General features: G+C 42.7%; 1 protein-coding gene across 3 annotated transcripts; it reads right to left on the minus strand.

Moving 5' to 3' along the window:
- Positions 1–299: 299 nt before the first annotated feature.
- Positions 300–13,109, minus strand: LOC310679017 (lipase member N-like). Of its 3 annotated transcripts, none has more exons than XM_083443717.1 (10): positions 12,839–13,109; positions 11,427–11,535; positions 10,277–10,394; positions 9,249–9,447; positions 5,712–5,821; positions 5,072–5,208; positions 3,984–4,130; positions 2,864–2,935; positions 1,593–1,658; positions 300–826 (listed from the first exon to the last, which is right to left on the minus strand). In XM_083443717.1, the coding sequence occupies exons 1-10, from the start codon at positions 12,850–12,852 to the stop codon at positions 593–595; spliced, it is 1,206 nt and encodes a 401-aa protein (XP_083299843.1). In that variant the 5' UTR covers positions 12,853–13,109; the 3' UTR covers positions 300–592. The 3 variants fall into 3 exon arrangements, with proteins under 3 accessions (XP_083299843.1, XP_083299842.1, XP_083299844.1); XM_083443716.1 differs by lacking the exon at positions 12,839–13,109 and adding an exon at positions 12,109–12,178; XM_083443718.1 differs by lacking the exons at positions 3,984–4,130; positions 12,839–13,109 and adding an exon at positions 12,109–12,178.
- Positions 13,110–13,417: the final 308 nt, after the last annotated feature.

Here is a 13,417-nt window from a genome sequence, read left to right on the forward strand (position 1 = left end):
GTCTGGCAAAGCCAGGTGTACACAATGCCAGCCAGCGATTAGCTTCTTTTACGTGGAAGGTATTACAGGGGTCAAGCAGTTGAAAACATTTGCTAAAATAAGAGACAGCCGCCCTATGGAGGCTCATGGTCTTGATAGCCAAACCTGAGCAATGTGTGACATTTCCCTCACTGACCTCTAGTTGGGTGGGTTAGTCGGAATTGGAGTACCTTCCGCTGGAATACAAAAAGTTATTCCAAGCTGCATATTATTTAGCCTTTTGGGGGTCCCTTCATATTGGCAAAGAATTCCATGATTCATTGCAGAACAGAAGCAAATTTATTCTATAATGCATGGTAACACAATATAATATGAATATATATTATAATAATAAGTAGTACTAGAGGCTGTGCCCCTGCATGTTGTTAGATTTTTACCATCAATTTAGTTGAGTGTTTTTCTTCCGTAGATCCTTTTGTTATTGCTAGCCAACCTTTAATATTATTTGCGACAGAAAAGAAGAACATAAGTACAGAAAACAATCAATGTAAAATTTCTACAAAAATTGTCTGCATTAATATCAGATATATAGTTTGCCCCTCATATTAAGACATTATTTGAACTTTTGCATCAGAGAAAGCACATCCTTATACAATCGCTTTGGTGCATCAAGACCCCAGATAAAATCCGAATGTTGCCAATCAGGAATATTCTTATAGAAAACTAAATGAGGGATTCGAGGGAGCAGCCGTTCAACAGCCTTTTTGGTTACAACAATGTCATTCCCACCACTCCACACAGCTGTTGGCACAGTAATGTCTTCTATCTTATAAAATGGGGGTGTACTCTGTTGAGAAAAAGAACAGAAAGATGAAAATTAGGTTCACTTTTATTTATTTTCCTCTTTTTAAAGACATCTTTTGGATCTTCAGATACATTGAATGCCTAACATCTGTCCCTTGAAAATCATTCTTTAACTATCTATTAAGTATCCAACTCCTTACTCTGGAGCAGTAAGAATAGCAAAAGGAATGAGTCCCCATGACTCATGAGGAGGACGTGCTCTTCAGGACAGAGGGAGGGTCTCCTTGTGAGCCTGAGGGGCAGTAGGGCTTTGATGATGTTGCTCAGCCTCCCCCCCCCCAACAGCTGAAAGGTGGAGTAACATAACAGAGGCATCCACTTCCGCACATATCAGCAGACTAGTCTCAGCTAAGCCCCGCTGCCCATCTGGCCTGGAAGGAGGCTCTCAGTGGATCCCAAAAGGCAAAATCTAGAGGGGAGTGGTAGTTCACTGGTAGAGCATCTGGTTTGTGTGTAGAAGGTCATAGGTCCCTCAGGTTTTCTAGTAGGGCTTAGAATCAGAGCTGCTGCCAATCAGTATAGACAGATAGGTGGAACAATAGTCTGACTTGGGATAAGGAAGTTTTCTATGCCCTTACTCATTAAATGCATGCACTTTCATAGATAAACACATAATTACAACCAGTTCTTTGGTGTCTTTGGTGTTATCTCACCCAAAGGAATTATATAAGAACTCAGAAATCACAACATGGTTCACATTAACGTTTAACCTACTGCCAAAATCTCTCATTAGAATCCAAAACACTTACCATGTTGTAGACAGCTTTGTTCTTTGATCCATAATCAAAATACTTAAGTTGGTTGGTTTTAAAAACCTAAAAAGATGGAAAAGACATACACAATTTGAAATTTGGTGTATGTTCAAAAAACAAAATCCTCTTGTAAGATGGTGGGCCACAAGAAAATTCAAACTCTAGGGATCTTGGTTACAGTCAAACTTCGGTTGTCAAATTCAAAGAGAAGCCAAGTCAGATGTTTGACTTCATAAAAGCATTCAAAAATGGGAACTATTACTTCCAGGTTTTTGGCATTCGGGAGCCAAGGCGTTCCAAAATGGAGCTGTTTGGGAACCGAGGTTTGACAGTATCAGAATTCCCACCCATCCACCCTGGCCAATGATAGGACCATAAGCTCTGCTTAAAACAGTGGTGTCTCTAGAAAGTCAGGTAGAAGGTTATTAACATATCTACCATCCTCATTTCTGAGAAAATGTTAAAAAAACTCAGCCTGGCCCCTCAAGATTGAGGGGGTTCAGCCCCATTCTTGCATATGTTGGGAGGGAGGAGTTATCCTCACTCCATAGAATTGGTGCCTGTGCCCACAATATTGACCTCTTCTTTTGCCTAGCCTTCACTAATCTTCAGCTGCCAAGACCACTGCAATATGTTTCACCTTCTGCGTAATGTGAGGATTCCCAGCACCAGTGGATGCTAGTGCACTCGAGTGAATGGGGCAGTACCCCACCAACCTCCATCTTCCCTCCTACACCCACCCTCTGCCTGCCTGTCAGCTTCCTACTTAGTCTCAGTGTTGCCCTTGTAGAACACAGCACCAATGGCGAAAGAACATAAGGAAGAATTATAATGTCAAAATTAAATATTCAGGAAGAGCCATAGATCAGTGATAGAGTCTCTACCTTGCACTCAGAGGGTTCCGTATTTAATTCCTGGCAACTCCAGGTAGGGCTGGGACATACTACAGTTTGCAACCCTGGACAGCTGCTCCCAGTGTGAGTAGACAATACTGAACTGAAAGAAGCAATGGGCAGATTCAGTAAAGGGCAGCTTCCTATGTTCTTCCCATGAGATCCAAAGAGTTGTTACAGCTCATGTTTGAATATTGAAGTATCTAGAATATAACTTTTGAGTGGTCTGGTAATCTGGAAAACTACACTTTTATAAAATGAAATGGAAACCTTAGTACCAAAACAGAAACATGAGAAACTAAACAGGCAAGTCGAAACTTCAGACTTTTGATTCCCGTTTTTTGAGAAGCTGAGAAGGTATTTGTTAGAATGTACCTGACTCCAGTGTGCCATATTTTTTACAGAAGTAAAATCAGGATAAATTCCAAGATACACATCTGCTCGACTCTGGAAGAATAATAGAAAAGAAAATGCTTTTTATATTCACATTATTGAAAAAATTTCAAGGAAGATATTTATTTGCAAAGCGATAGGTCATGGCAATCAAGGTAGTGAAGCATACAGACACTTTCATGCAGCACAAGGAAGCAGCTTTCTGATGAAGAGGTGTCTGGGTACCTAGATGTGTATCCCCCACCCATAGTGAATCCAGCTGATAAAGAGCCATAAGAAGGAAGAACAGGGGCCTTGAAGTTGCCTCTCAACAGTGAGCACCTGGACAGCACCTGGAGCAGGCAGAGAGGTCACCTGGTCACAGCCTTCCCTACAGTAGTACAGTGGTGCCCCGCAAGACAAATGCCTCGCAAGACGGAAAACCCGCAAGACGAAAGGGTTTTCCGTTTGCAGAGGCGCTTCGCAAGACGAATTTCCCTATGGGCTTGCTTCGCAAGATGAAAATTGACGAAAAATTTTGAATTTTTTTCCCGCTCCAAAACCCCTTTTTCTGAAGCGCTAAGCTGCTAAAAGCATTTTAGCAGCAAAACCGCTAATCCCTTAAGCCTTAAAAAGCCGTTTTTAGCCCTTAAAATGTCAATAGCGCTAATAGCGCTAATCCGCCAATGGGCTTGCTTCGCAAGACGAAAAAACCGCAAGACAAAAAGACTCGCGGAACGGATTCTTTTCGTCTTGCGAGGCACCACTGCAATTCCTTCTAACTTTGCATCTGGAAATTAGCATAAGCAGTTAAAATTAGTCACTCTGAAACTTCTTTGGTTTTTGTAGTGCTGTGCATTTCCTCTTCTATGGCCATGCGTCAATGGCCAACTACCAACTAGACGTGAAGATAATTTTGAAAATAAATTTTAAAAGATAGATCAACATTTATTAAAAGAGGCCTCTAGAATTTCACCATGGAAGAACTGTGTAAAGGAACTCAAAATTATGGCAAATACTATATTTTGTTTGATTGATTTTCTTTTGTTGTTTTGTATATGTACACAGCAAGATCGTTCAAAAAGAAATAAATGAATAAATGATAGAGAATAAAACTACCTACCACATTTAGGTTTTTCTCATTGTGTCCTTGGAATAAGGACATGATTTGGAGACAAAGTTTGTCAATCCCTGGATAGCTGCACCACTTGGCATTGTTGGCTTTTAGTTCATTAAAGAAAAAGCAGAATTCTTTATTGCCACATATAAGCTGTAAAATAAATAAATAAATCTGAAGCATTACTAAATAATTGCCCTTTCTTGGAAGGAAACATTGAGGTTCCTGTTCGGAACAGATCTCCTTTATGTTACAGTTATATACCACTTTTCTTCAAGCACACTCAAGAAGATATGCCTGGGCTTTCTAGTCAATTTTGCTTCCAGCTTTTGATGTGGCCTGGCTCTGGATAGCTGAGGAGAGATTTCTAAGGGGGTGCTCTCCAACAACCACCTTCTTCCCACACAACCTCTCAGGTATTAAGATTGGCAGATGGGGCCTTCTTGATAGTTCCTTAAAAGTTTGGGAGTAGGGTCCTGGAAAAGGGCATTCTCAATAGTGGACAGTAAGATGAATAGCAGAATATTTGGCAGAAGCTGAACAGCAGCAGAATGCAAATGATACTGGTTGTGTCGCATGCAGGTTGGAATGTCAATCATTCCTTTCTAGCATCCCTGACTGTGATAGAGTTTTCATCCTGCCTGGGAGCAGCCACCAAAAAGCACTGTGGAAGGACGTGTGGGTCCAGAATTGGTCTCCACAGTCACTTAGGGACTCACTGTTAAGACCGTGTTCTTGGAAGACAATCTGACTTGGCTACGAGTAATCACCAAAGAAGAAGAAGAATTTCCATTAACCATTTCTCTTTTCTTTGAAAGGCTTCCAGTGTTCAGATCCATAAGGGTATATTCACGTATAACTTATGTTTATATATATTCCAGATTCTCAATATAATATGTCTGATGAAATTGTTTCTAAAGTCCACGGTGACTCTGACCTTATCATACTACAAATGTTCATGTGATCCAAACCTTCTAATTCTTCAAGCTCACACTCAACATAAAGAAATGAAGCGGATGGCAGGAAGACTAACTCTCCATAAAGATGCAGACGAAAAAGATATATTAGAATTATGGGCCTTGAATAATACCTACTCTTATCAATTCTTGAGAAAGGCGTAGAATTAAGGAAAAGACTCCTTTGATGCCTTCGCATGTGTCGGCAGGAGCCAGGCCCATGAAGAGTTTAACCTTTTGAGCAAGCTGTGGCATGGTTGAAAAGGCAATAAAACCTGGAAAAAAGAAACAATTCCAAACATAGCACTTGCAAACAAACAAACAAACAAACAAATAAGAGATTTTAAAAACCTGTGGCTCTCCAGGTGTTGCAGGAGCTGGAGCCCATCAGCCATGCTTGCTGGGCTGATGGGAGCTGGAGTCTCAAATATCTGCAAGGGCAAAAGTTTCCCATTTCTCTTCTTTTGAAATGCCTGTCATTCAACGAATTTATTTGCACCACAAATGGACATTCTTCATGGCTGTGGAACTGATAACAGCTGTATACGCTGCCTGATCCTGTATACTGAAGTTCTGATCCTGAAAAGACTTTCTCATGGAACGAATGTGAACTCTGCTTTTTCTTTTCTTTTTTAAAAGCTATGCTTTAATCTGTCTTTTTCTTTTCTGAACTAGTCTTCCCAATAGTCCTGAGACTGGACCACACCCCCAATAAGTCCCTGATAATGCAAAAAGGCAAGAAAATAGAAGGTATTTCCTTCTTTTCTTATTAACTTACCCGTTGTACCTCCCTGGGAATGGCCAATATAATACAAGCTTTTTTGCTTAGTTTTCTGCAGAATAAAGTCTATGGCTGCTGGAATATCATAAATTGCCATTTCATGAAAGCTGAAAGACAAACACAGAATATAGGTGAAATTTTGCCTGTCTGCACTTGCACACAGTTGTGGACATTAATGTATAAATACAAACAGTACCATACATTACATATGATACCCTTACATTTGGAGGATAACGTTGTAAGTTTATTGTCCTATGGAAAGAGTAAGGAGAGAAAGAGTAAATATATATTTATGATTTATTTAAAGATTTAATAATAATAAAAATAAAAATAAAAATAAAAATAAAATTTATTTATATCCCGCCCTCCCCAGCCGAAGCCGGGCTCAGGGCTGCTAACAACACTAAAATAGTGCAACATTATAAAAACATTATAAAAAATTAATTAAAATCAAATTCAAAATTGATGGCAACCATAAACTAAAGTTTGTAAAGATCGCCAAAGGAGGGAGTCAGGCTGCACCCTGACCAAAGGCCTAGTGGAACAGCTCTGTCTTGCAGGCCCTGCGGAAAGATCTCAAGTCCTGTAGGGCCCTTGTCTCTTGTGACAGAGTGTTCCACCAGGTTGGAGCCGCAGCCGAAAAAGCCCTGGCTCTAGTTGAGGCCAGCCTAACCTCTCTGTGGCCTGGGACCTTCAAGATGTTTTTATTTGAAGACCGTAAGTTCCTCTGTGGGGCATACCAGGAGAGGCAGTCCCGTAAGTACGAGGGTCCTAGGCCGTATAGGGCCTTGAAGGTTAAAACCAGCACCTTAAACCTGATCCTGTACTCCACCGGGAGCCAGTGCAGTTGGTATAGCACCGGATGAATGTGATCTCGCAGTGAAGACCCCGTAAGGAGTCTCGCTGCGGCATTCTGCACCCGCTGGAGTTTCTGGGTCAGTCTCAAGGGCAGCCCCACATAGAGCGAGTTACAATAATCCAGTCTGGAGGTGACCGTCACGTGGATCACAGTGGCTAGGTCAGGGAGAGAGAGGTAAGGAGCCAACTGCTTAGCTTGGCGGAGATGAAAAAATGCCGCCTTTGTTATAGCTGCAATCTGCGCCTCCATGGAGAGGGAGGTATCGAAGATTACACCCAAACTCTTAACGGACGGTGCTGGCACTAATTGCACCCTCGCAAGAGATGGGAGTTGCCCCCTCAATCCCATATCGTCCCGTCCCAGCCAGAGGACCTCTGTCTTCGAAGGATTTAACTTCAACCGGCTCCCACGTAACCATCCAGCCACAGCTTCCAAGCATCTGATCAGTGTGTCTGGGGCCGAGTCAGGATGGCCATCCATCAACAGATAGAGTTGGGTGTCATCAGCATACTGATGGCAGCCCAGCCCAAAACTCCGGACAAGCTGGGCGAGGGGGCGCATAAAGATGTTAAAAAGCATCGGGGAGAGTATCGCACCCTGAGGCACTCCACATACCAAGGAGTGGCGGGATGACAATTCCCCCCCAAGCCCTCTGTCCCCGACCAGAGAGAAACGAGCGCAGCCATTGAAGGACTGTGCCCTGGAATCCCACATCGGCAAGGCGGTGGTCCAGGAGTTCGTGATCGACCATGTCGAAGGCTGCTGACAGGTCTAGAAGAATCAGCAGCCCCGACCCGCCTCGATCCAGCTGCCTGCGGAGATAATCTGTTAGGGCGACCAGAGCCGTCTCGGTCCCATGACCAGCGCGGAAGCCAGACTGGAATGGATCCAGAGCCGATGTTTCATCCAGAAACCTACCAAGCTGTTCAGCAACCGCTCTCTCAATCACCTTACCCAGGAATGTAAGATTCGAAACTGGGCGGTAATTGGATAGATCTAAGGATCTAATGATGTTTTCTTTAACAGTGGGCGCACCACTGCCTCCTTCAGTTCCCCTGGGAATGTCCCGGTGCCAAGGGACAAATTGATGATATCCCCCAGGGAGGCCCGCACCTCGTCTGGACACGCTCTAATCAGCCAGGACAGGCACGGGTTGAGAGGACAAGTGGTGGGCTTTCCAGCTCGGAGGAGTCTGTCCACTTCGGCTGGGGATTTACATCACCCTTAAACTAGCCCAATAGGTTCTCAGATATGTACATTGTCCACATGTTAAAGGATAATTTTAAAGAATTATATTAAATTATATGAAATCGCTCAACTGCGTTAAATTTAAATGGTAGTTCAGAAGTCCTTTTACACAGTCTAAAAGGTGTACATCCTGGAATGTCTGGGCAAAATGGTTTGTCTTCACAATATGCCTGGAGGAACTAACAGATCTGTACAAGAGCGGACCCTTTATCAGGTAATCTAAATGCCAAATTGTTCATGGTCTTATATGCTAGATGTATTAGGACTGGCCTAAGATATTCTGGCACTGAAGGTGAACCACAAAATTGGGCCACTTCCCTCCAGGGAGGAAGCAGTGAGTGAATATCTACACCCAGGACAAAGTGGCAAGAAATGTCTTCATTACAACCAAGTGGAGAATGAAGATCTACATCAGGAACGATGTGCGGAATCACACTGATGATGCTTTACATATGGAAGACGGAAGGGCATTCCACAGTGCAGGGGCAAGAGCAGGAAATGCCTTTTGGGGGGTCACTACCCTCTGATATTATGTGGAGTGTGCTGCCATGCTTAAAATTCCCCAAAATTAAATTAAAATTCTGCTCTGGGTGGCTGAACTGATATTACCCTTGCTGATACCTTTCCCAGGAAAATCAAAGGCTCCCTATGTCAGGTTCCTACTGGAAGACCGGACAAACGCTAGAACATTAGCAGTGGCAAAGTTTTTATTGGTGGTTGCAAGAACCAATGATCCCTATCCTTAAGTCTGAACAAAAGAATAATAGTAATAATAATAATGATAATTAATTATTTATACCCCGACCATCTGGCTGGGCTTCCCCAGCCACTCTGGGCGGCTTCCAGCCAAATATTAAAATACAATAATACATCAAACATTAAATGCTTCCCTAAACAGGGCTGCCTTCAGACGTCATCTAAAAGTTTGGTAGTTGTTGTTCTCTTTGACATCTGGTGAAAGGGTGTTCCACAGGAGGGGCGCCACTACCGAGAAGGTCTTCTGCCTGGTTCCCTGTAACTTGGCTTCTTGCAGTGAGGGAACTGTCAGAAGGCCTTGGGCCCTGGACCTCAGTATCGGGTAGAACGATAGGGGTGGAGATGCTCCTGTTTAACCTGGAAATAGGCTGTCTGAATTGTGTATTGCTTTGTAATGATTTGTTGGGTCTCTGGGCAATAATAAAGATTGATGATGATGATGATAAAAATAAATACATCTATGAAGCATTTCAGTTAAACGCATTGTAAAATCATATAGAGAAATCCAGTTGGGAAAGACAGAACTCCACAGTGCCATCTGGTTTCATAGTGTTATATTGCCTATACAATGCATCTAAAATGCTTTTTCTTTACTAATCGAGTTGAGTCCTGGGAAAGTTCTCAGGAAAAGCATCCCTTCCATCCAAGCAACAATAGCCCCTTGTACTTACCTGAAATTCCAAAATTCTTCTTGGTCTACTGAGAAGTTTTGATGTCTTCTAGACCAGGTGGTCCCCCTGTTATTTATTATCCAAACATCATAATCAGCATCTGCTAGAACAAATCCCAGACTATTGCTGGGAAGATTTGAAATCCAGCCCCTGCCGTCACAAACGTTACCAGGTACCAATAACACAACTGACTTAGGCCCTGGAAAACAAAGACAACATTAGATAGAGAATGGGCACTCACAGAGCACCAACATTTCCCACTGGTATCTAGGCCAAGGCCAAACAGAGTAGGGTGCAGGGGGTACAAAGGAGGTGAGCCAGACGTTTCCTAGGACCTCAGAAAATGTTTCCATAGATTGTGTGAAGACTAGCAATGATGTTTTGTGTAAGCCTACATAAAACGCCATGACACTTCTTTCCCTGCCCACTTTCTCTTCTGCCAACATGTCCCCGCCTACTTTTCCCAAGCAATCCAGAGATGCAGTGCTGCAGTATTGGCAAAAGGTAGCAGAAGTAGGTGAGGTGAGAAGGTAGGTGGGCCTTGCCTCTCCTGTGGGTGAAACGCTGTGTCTCTGAGGTGATTGCTGCCTGCCGCTGAAGAGGGGCCACAACTGCTGCGGCTGTTTCTAAACAACTCTCCTAAGAATCAGGAGATAGTTAATATTTGCACTGATTTTTGAAAAGGCATAAAAAAGCCACTCAACCAAACTCCACGCCACTTAAGATATTTCATAGTATTCTGCTATGAATAGAAGACTGGATAATTATTCTAACTGTTGATAATTTGGAATTCTTGATTAATCTGGGAAACCTTGTTGCTCAGATATAATGAAGAAGGAATCATCAAGTATGTTTACAACTGAGCACAACTGAAGTGATTTCAGTCAACTTGCAACAATTTCTTCGAAATAAAGTTGAATGAAAGAAAAAAATAGTGAAGGCTGGGGAACATTTTTAAAGTTGAACATAGGGATATCAGACATGGCATGTGGCATTTTAATGCATTTACTGCTAAATTTCAAAATTACCTGTCTTCCCAGAACTATGTCTTCCATGTGGAATTCTGTTTGCCTGCAGGTAATAGCCATCCCCTGTCAGGATTGTATACTCTTCACTGGGGTATCCCCAATACTGGATAACTTCAGGCTGTGAATGGAGAAGGATGGAAATAGAAATGCTAGATTAAAAAATAAATAAATCTGATCATTTGATTTCTGGGACAATTGCTTTAATATGCCAAAGAACAAAAACTTCCCAGGGCCAAGATTATTGTGAAGTGACTTTACTAGCCCTACACGAGGAAGGGGAAATCTGTGGCTATAGCTGGGCTCCAGCTCCTATCAGTCCCAGCCAGCATGGCCAAGGGTCAAGGATTATGGGAGTTGTAGTCCAACAACACCTCATCCCTCCCCTAAACTCTCATAATGTACACATGATTGTATGCAAGTTTGCCCAAAACACACCCTTTTTTTGCCTAATAAAATGATTTTTTGTATTCTATTTTCATTTGTGTATGCATTTTTAAAAAACACTTTACTCTGGTATATGCATTTCTATTTCCATTACTTGGCTGGAGAACAGTACACAAAAATTGGAGACGTGCCAATTTTGAAGGATGGCTTTGTTCCAGTTTGTGTATTGTTCCAGAAAATGCAAATCATGTAGATGCAGCATGAAATGCAAACTGAATCAAATTTATTCCCCCTTTCCCCCATCTAGGTATATTTGTGTGTACATAACCACAGATTGATTGTGGTTTTCTCCATTCCACAACAAAAAGACAAAAAGGAAATCTATACTGATCTAATGCAAAACAACAAGTCTGTATGGTAAGCAACTACAAAGAAATGTCTCACCATGAGAAATATAATGAATCTGCTGCCTAAGGCTTCAGCTAATGCATGTACAGCAAATGTCAACATTTACACTGAGGAGCCAGGCTCCTAAAACTCTGCTCCGAGAAGGAGTTATCAAACCTAACTGTGTCTTATAGATCAGTTAATCTAGCCAAGAGCGTATTGTTTCAAACACGATCAGATTAATTTGCAGTTTGAAAAAATTCCTGCCAAGCATGGAATTTCTTTTTGGAAATGCATGTGCTCTTGAAAACTGTTTTAAAAATGAAATTATAAGGAACATGGTCCACTGTTTTCAAGGCCATCTGAATTATTAACTTACAATAGTCATAAATTGTTGTGGATTCAGATGTCTTCTACTGCTGAATTCTTCAGATGTCAGAGCCTGTTGGACTAAGCAGGCCACTCCCCAAAACAGCCACATCTTGGACCTGTGTATAAAACAGAACTACAGTATCTCTAGTGTGAAAACACGAGTCCTTAATGAAAAAGATTTCAGGGGGGAAACTCAATATATTGAAGAAATATCTTGAGGAGACATGATCGGTGTTGAAATGTGAGATTAAGGGGCTAGATGAACCTTTGGCCTGATCCAGCAGTGTTCTTCTTATACTAGCAGCAGGGAGGACTGCTGTAGAGAACCTGTGGCATTACCCTAGAACAACACTGGCTGTTGTTGCTCAATATGCTCCAATCGCTTCCCGGGGGATTTTGATCCTTGAAGCCACTGGCTTCAATGCCCTGGCTCCCATCCCAAAACATGTCCTCAGATTCTCTTTCTTGTAAGGAAATGGTACAGACTCGGCACAAGGAAAAGAGCTATTTCAGTCTCAGAGTTCCCACAGGACAAAGGGTTGACTGGGATGGGTCTGATCTATGAAGAGTGGCCAAGGCGCCTGGGTTCAGAGTCAGTTACATTAAGCTCAAGACTTCTGAGTTGTTGTTTCAACCACTTCTCCATGCCCACTCATCCAGCTAAAAGCCATCATGAGTGCAGCCCTTACTCATGAGAGTCTCTGTTCCTGGATGAACCTGCAGGCATATGCTGTGTCTAAGCAGGCATATATTGTCCCTTCTCCTGGTGTTCTAGGAGAGAGTGCTGCACCCACCTCCTCCCTACTCAGCCTGCTTTGCCTCTCCAGGTTCTGACAATACTCTCTCTCCCTCTGGAAGGAACGGAGCTGGAAGTCCTCTCTCCACACAGAGCCAGGTGGGGTTGAGGTGGGGCCAGCCTACCACTTCCACTCCATGACTCACTTGGCTAGACCCAACAATGCCAAGTGAGTCATGACACCAAACAGCATGCCCTCCTAACCCCAGTACTTTTTAAAAGTCTTACTGCATCCTTCAGACACCAATTCTAGCTGGAAATAGAGTTGTCTCCCAGTTTAAAATATTGAGTCTGGAGGTGCTGGGAATTCCTCTTCCCAGGACCACTGGCTCAGAAGGTTCTGTTGCTGACTGGGATACTGGGAAATGGGGGTCTGCAACACCTCAATCCATTAAACTCAATCCATTAAACTTAGCTAACACGTTTGCTTTGGTAATCTGTAGAACAGACCATTATTTACAATGGGATGCAAGTCTGCTAAAAAATTATTGATTGTACTTCAGCAGTGTATAACACTGTTAAAGGAACAACTTAAGAATGCAAGCTATTAAAATGCAAGACCAAAGCTATGTCACTGAAAAATAAATTTAAAAAGAGACATGGAAGAAAGTAATTTTGCTTACTTGTTGTTGTGCATCAGTAGCGACCTGATCTCAAATAGACACAGCAGAAGACCTTTGTGTCAGGGAGTGAGCAGAGGAGTGGTGGAGACTGCACCTTCTGACCTTTCCAGGGCGGAGGAAGTGGAAGATAGTATCGATTTACAACAGGGGTTTGAGGGAGGTAGCAGCTCAGAGGCAGGTGAGGGGGAAAGTTGGGAAATAATGGGAGAGGAGGAGCAACACCTTGCTAACCTGTTCTTAGAAAACATTCCAGACCTTCCATTTCCCAGAACCCACTGAGCCTTAAAAGTAGGAGAGAAAGAACTCAAAGACATAGTGCACTTAGCTGCCGCTGTACAGCAGGTGATGATGACGACGAATGAGGAAGTGGGAGAGAAGGGGGATGCAGATTAACAGAGGACAACACCATTATCCAAGAGGCTGGGGTCTAGAGCCTCTCTGTGTTCGAAATGAAAAAGGACTGTAAGAAACTTTTCCTTGTCTTTATACTTTCCCGGGCAACCAGCCAGGAGCTTCTGGAAACTATGAAAACAGTTGAGAAAGAAAGCATCATCACACACCCAACATTTGCCTAATGAT

The sequence above is a fragment of the Podarcis tiliguerta genome (genome assembly GCF_965153285.1).
Source record: "Podarcis tiliguerta genome assembly, chromosome: 5".
Classification (NCBI taxonomy): domain Eukaryota; kingdom Metazoa; phylum Chordata; class Lepidosauria; order Squamata; family Lacertidae; genus Podarcis; species Podarcis tiliguerta.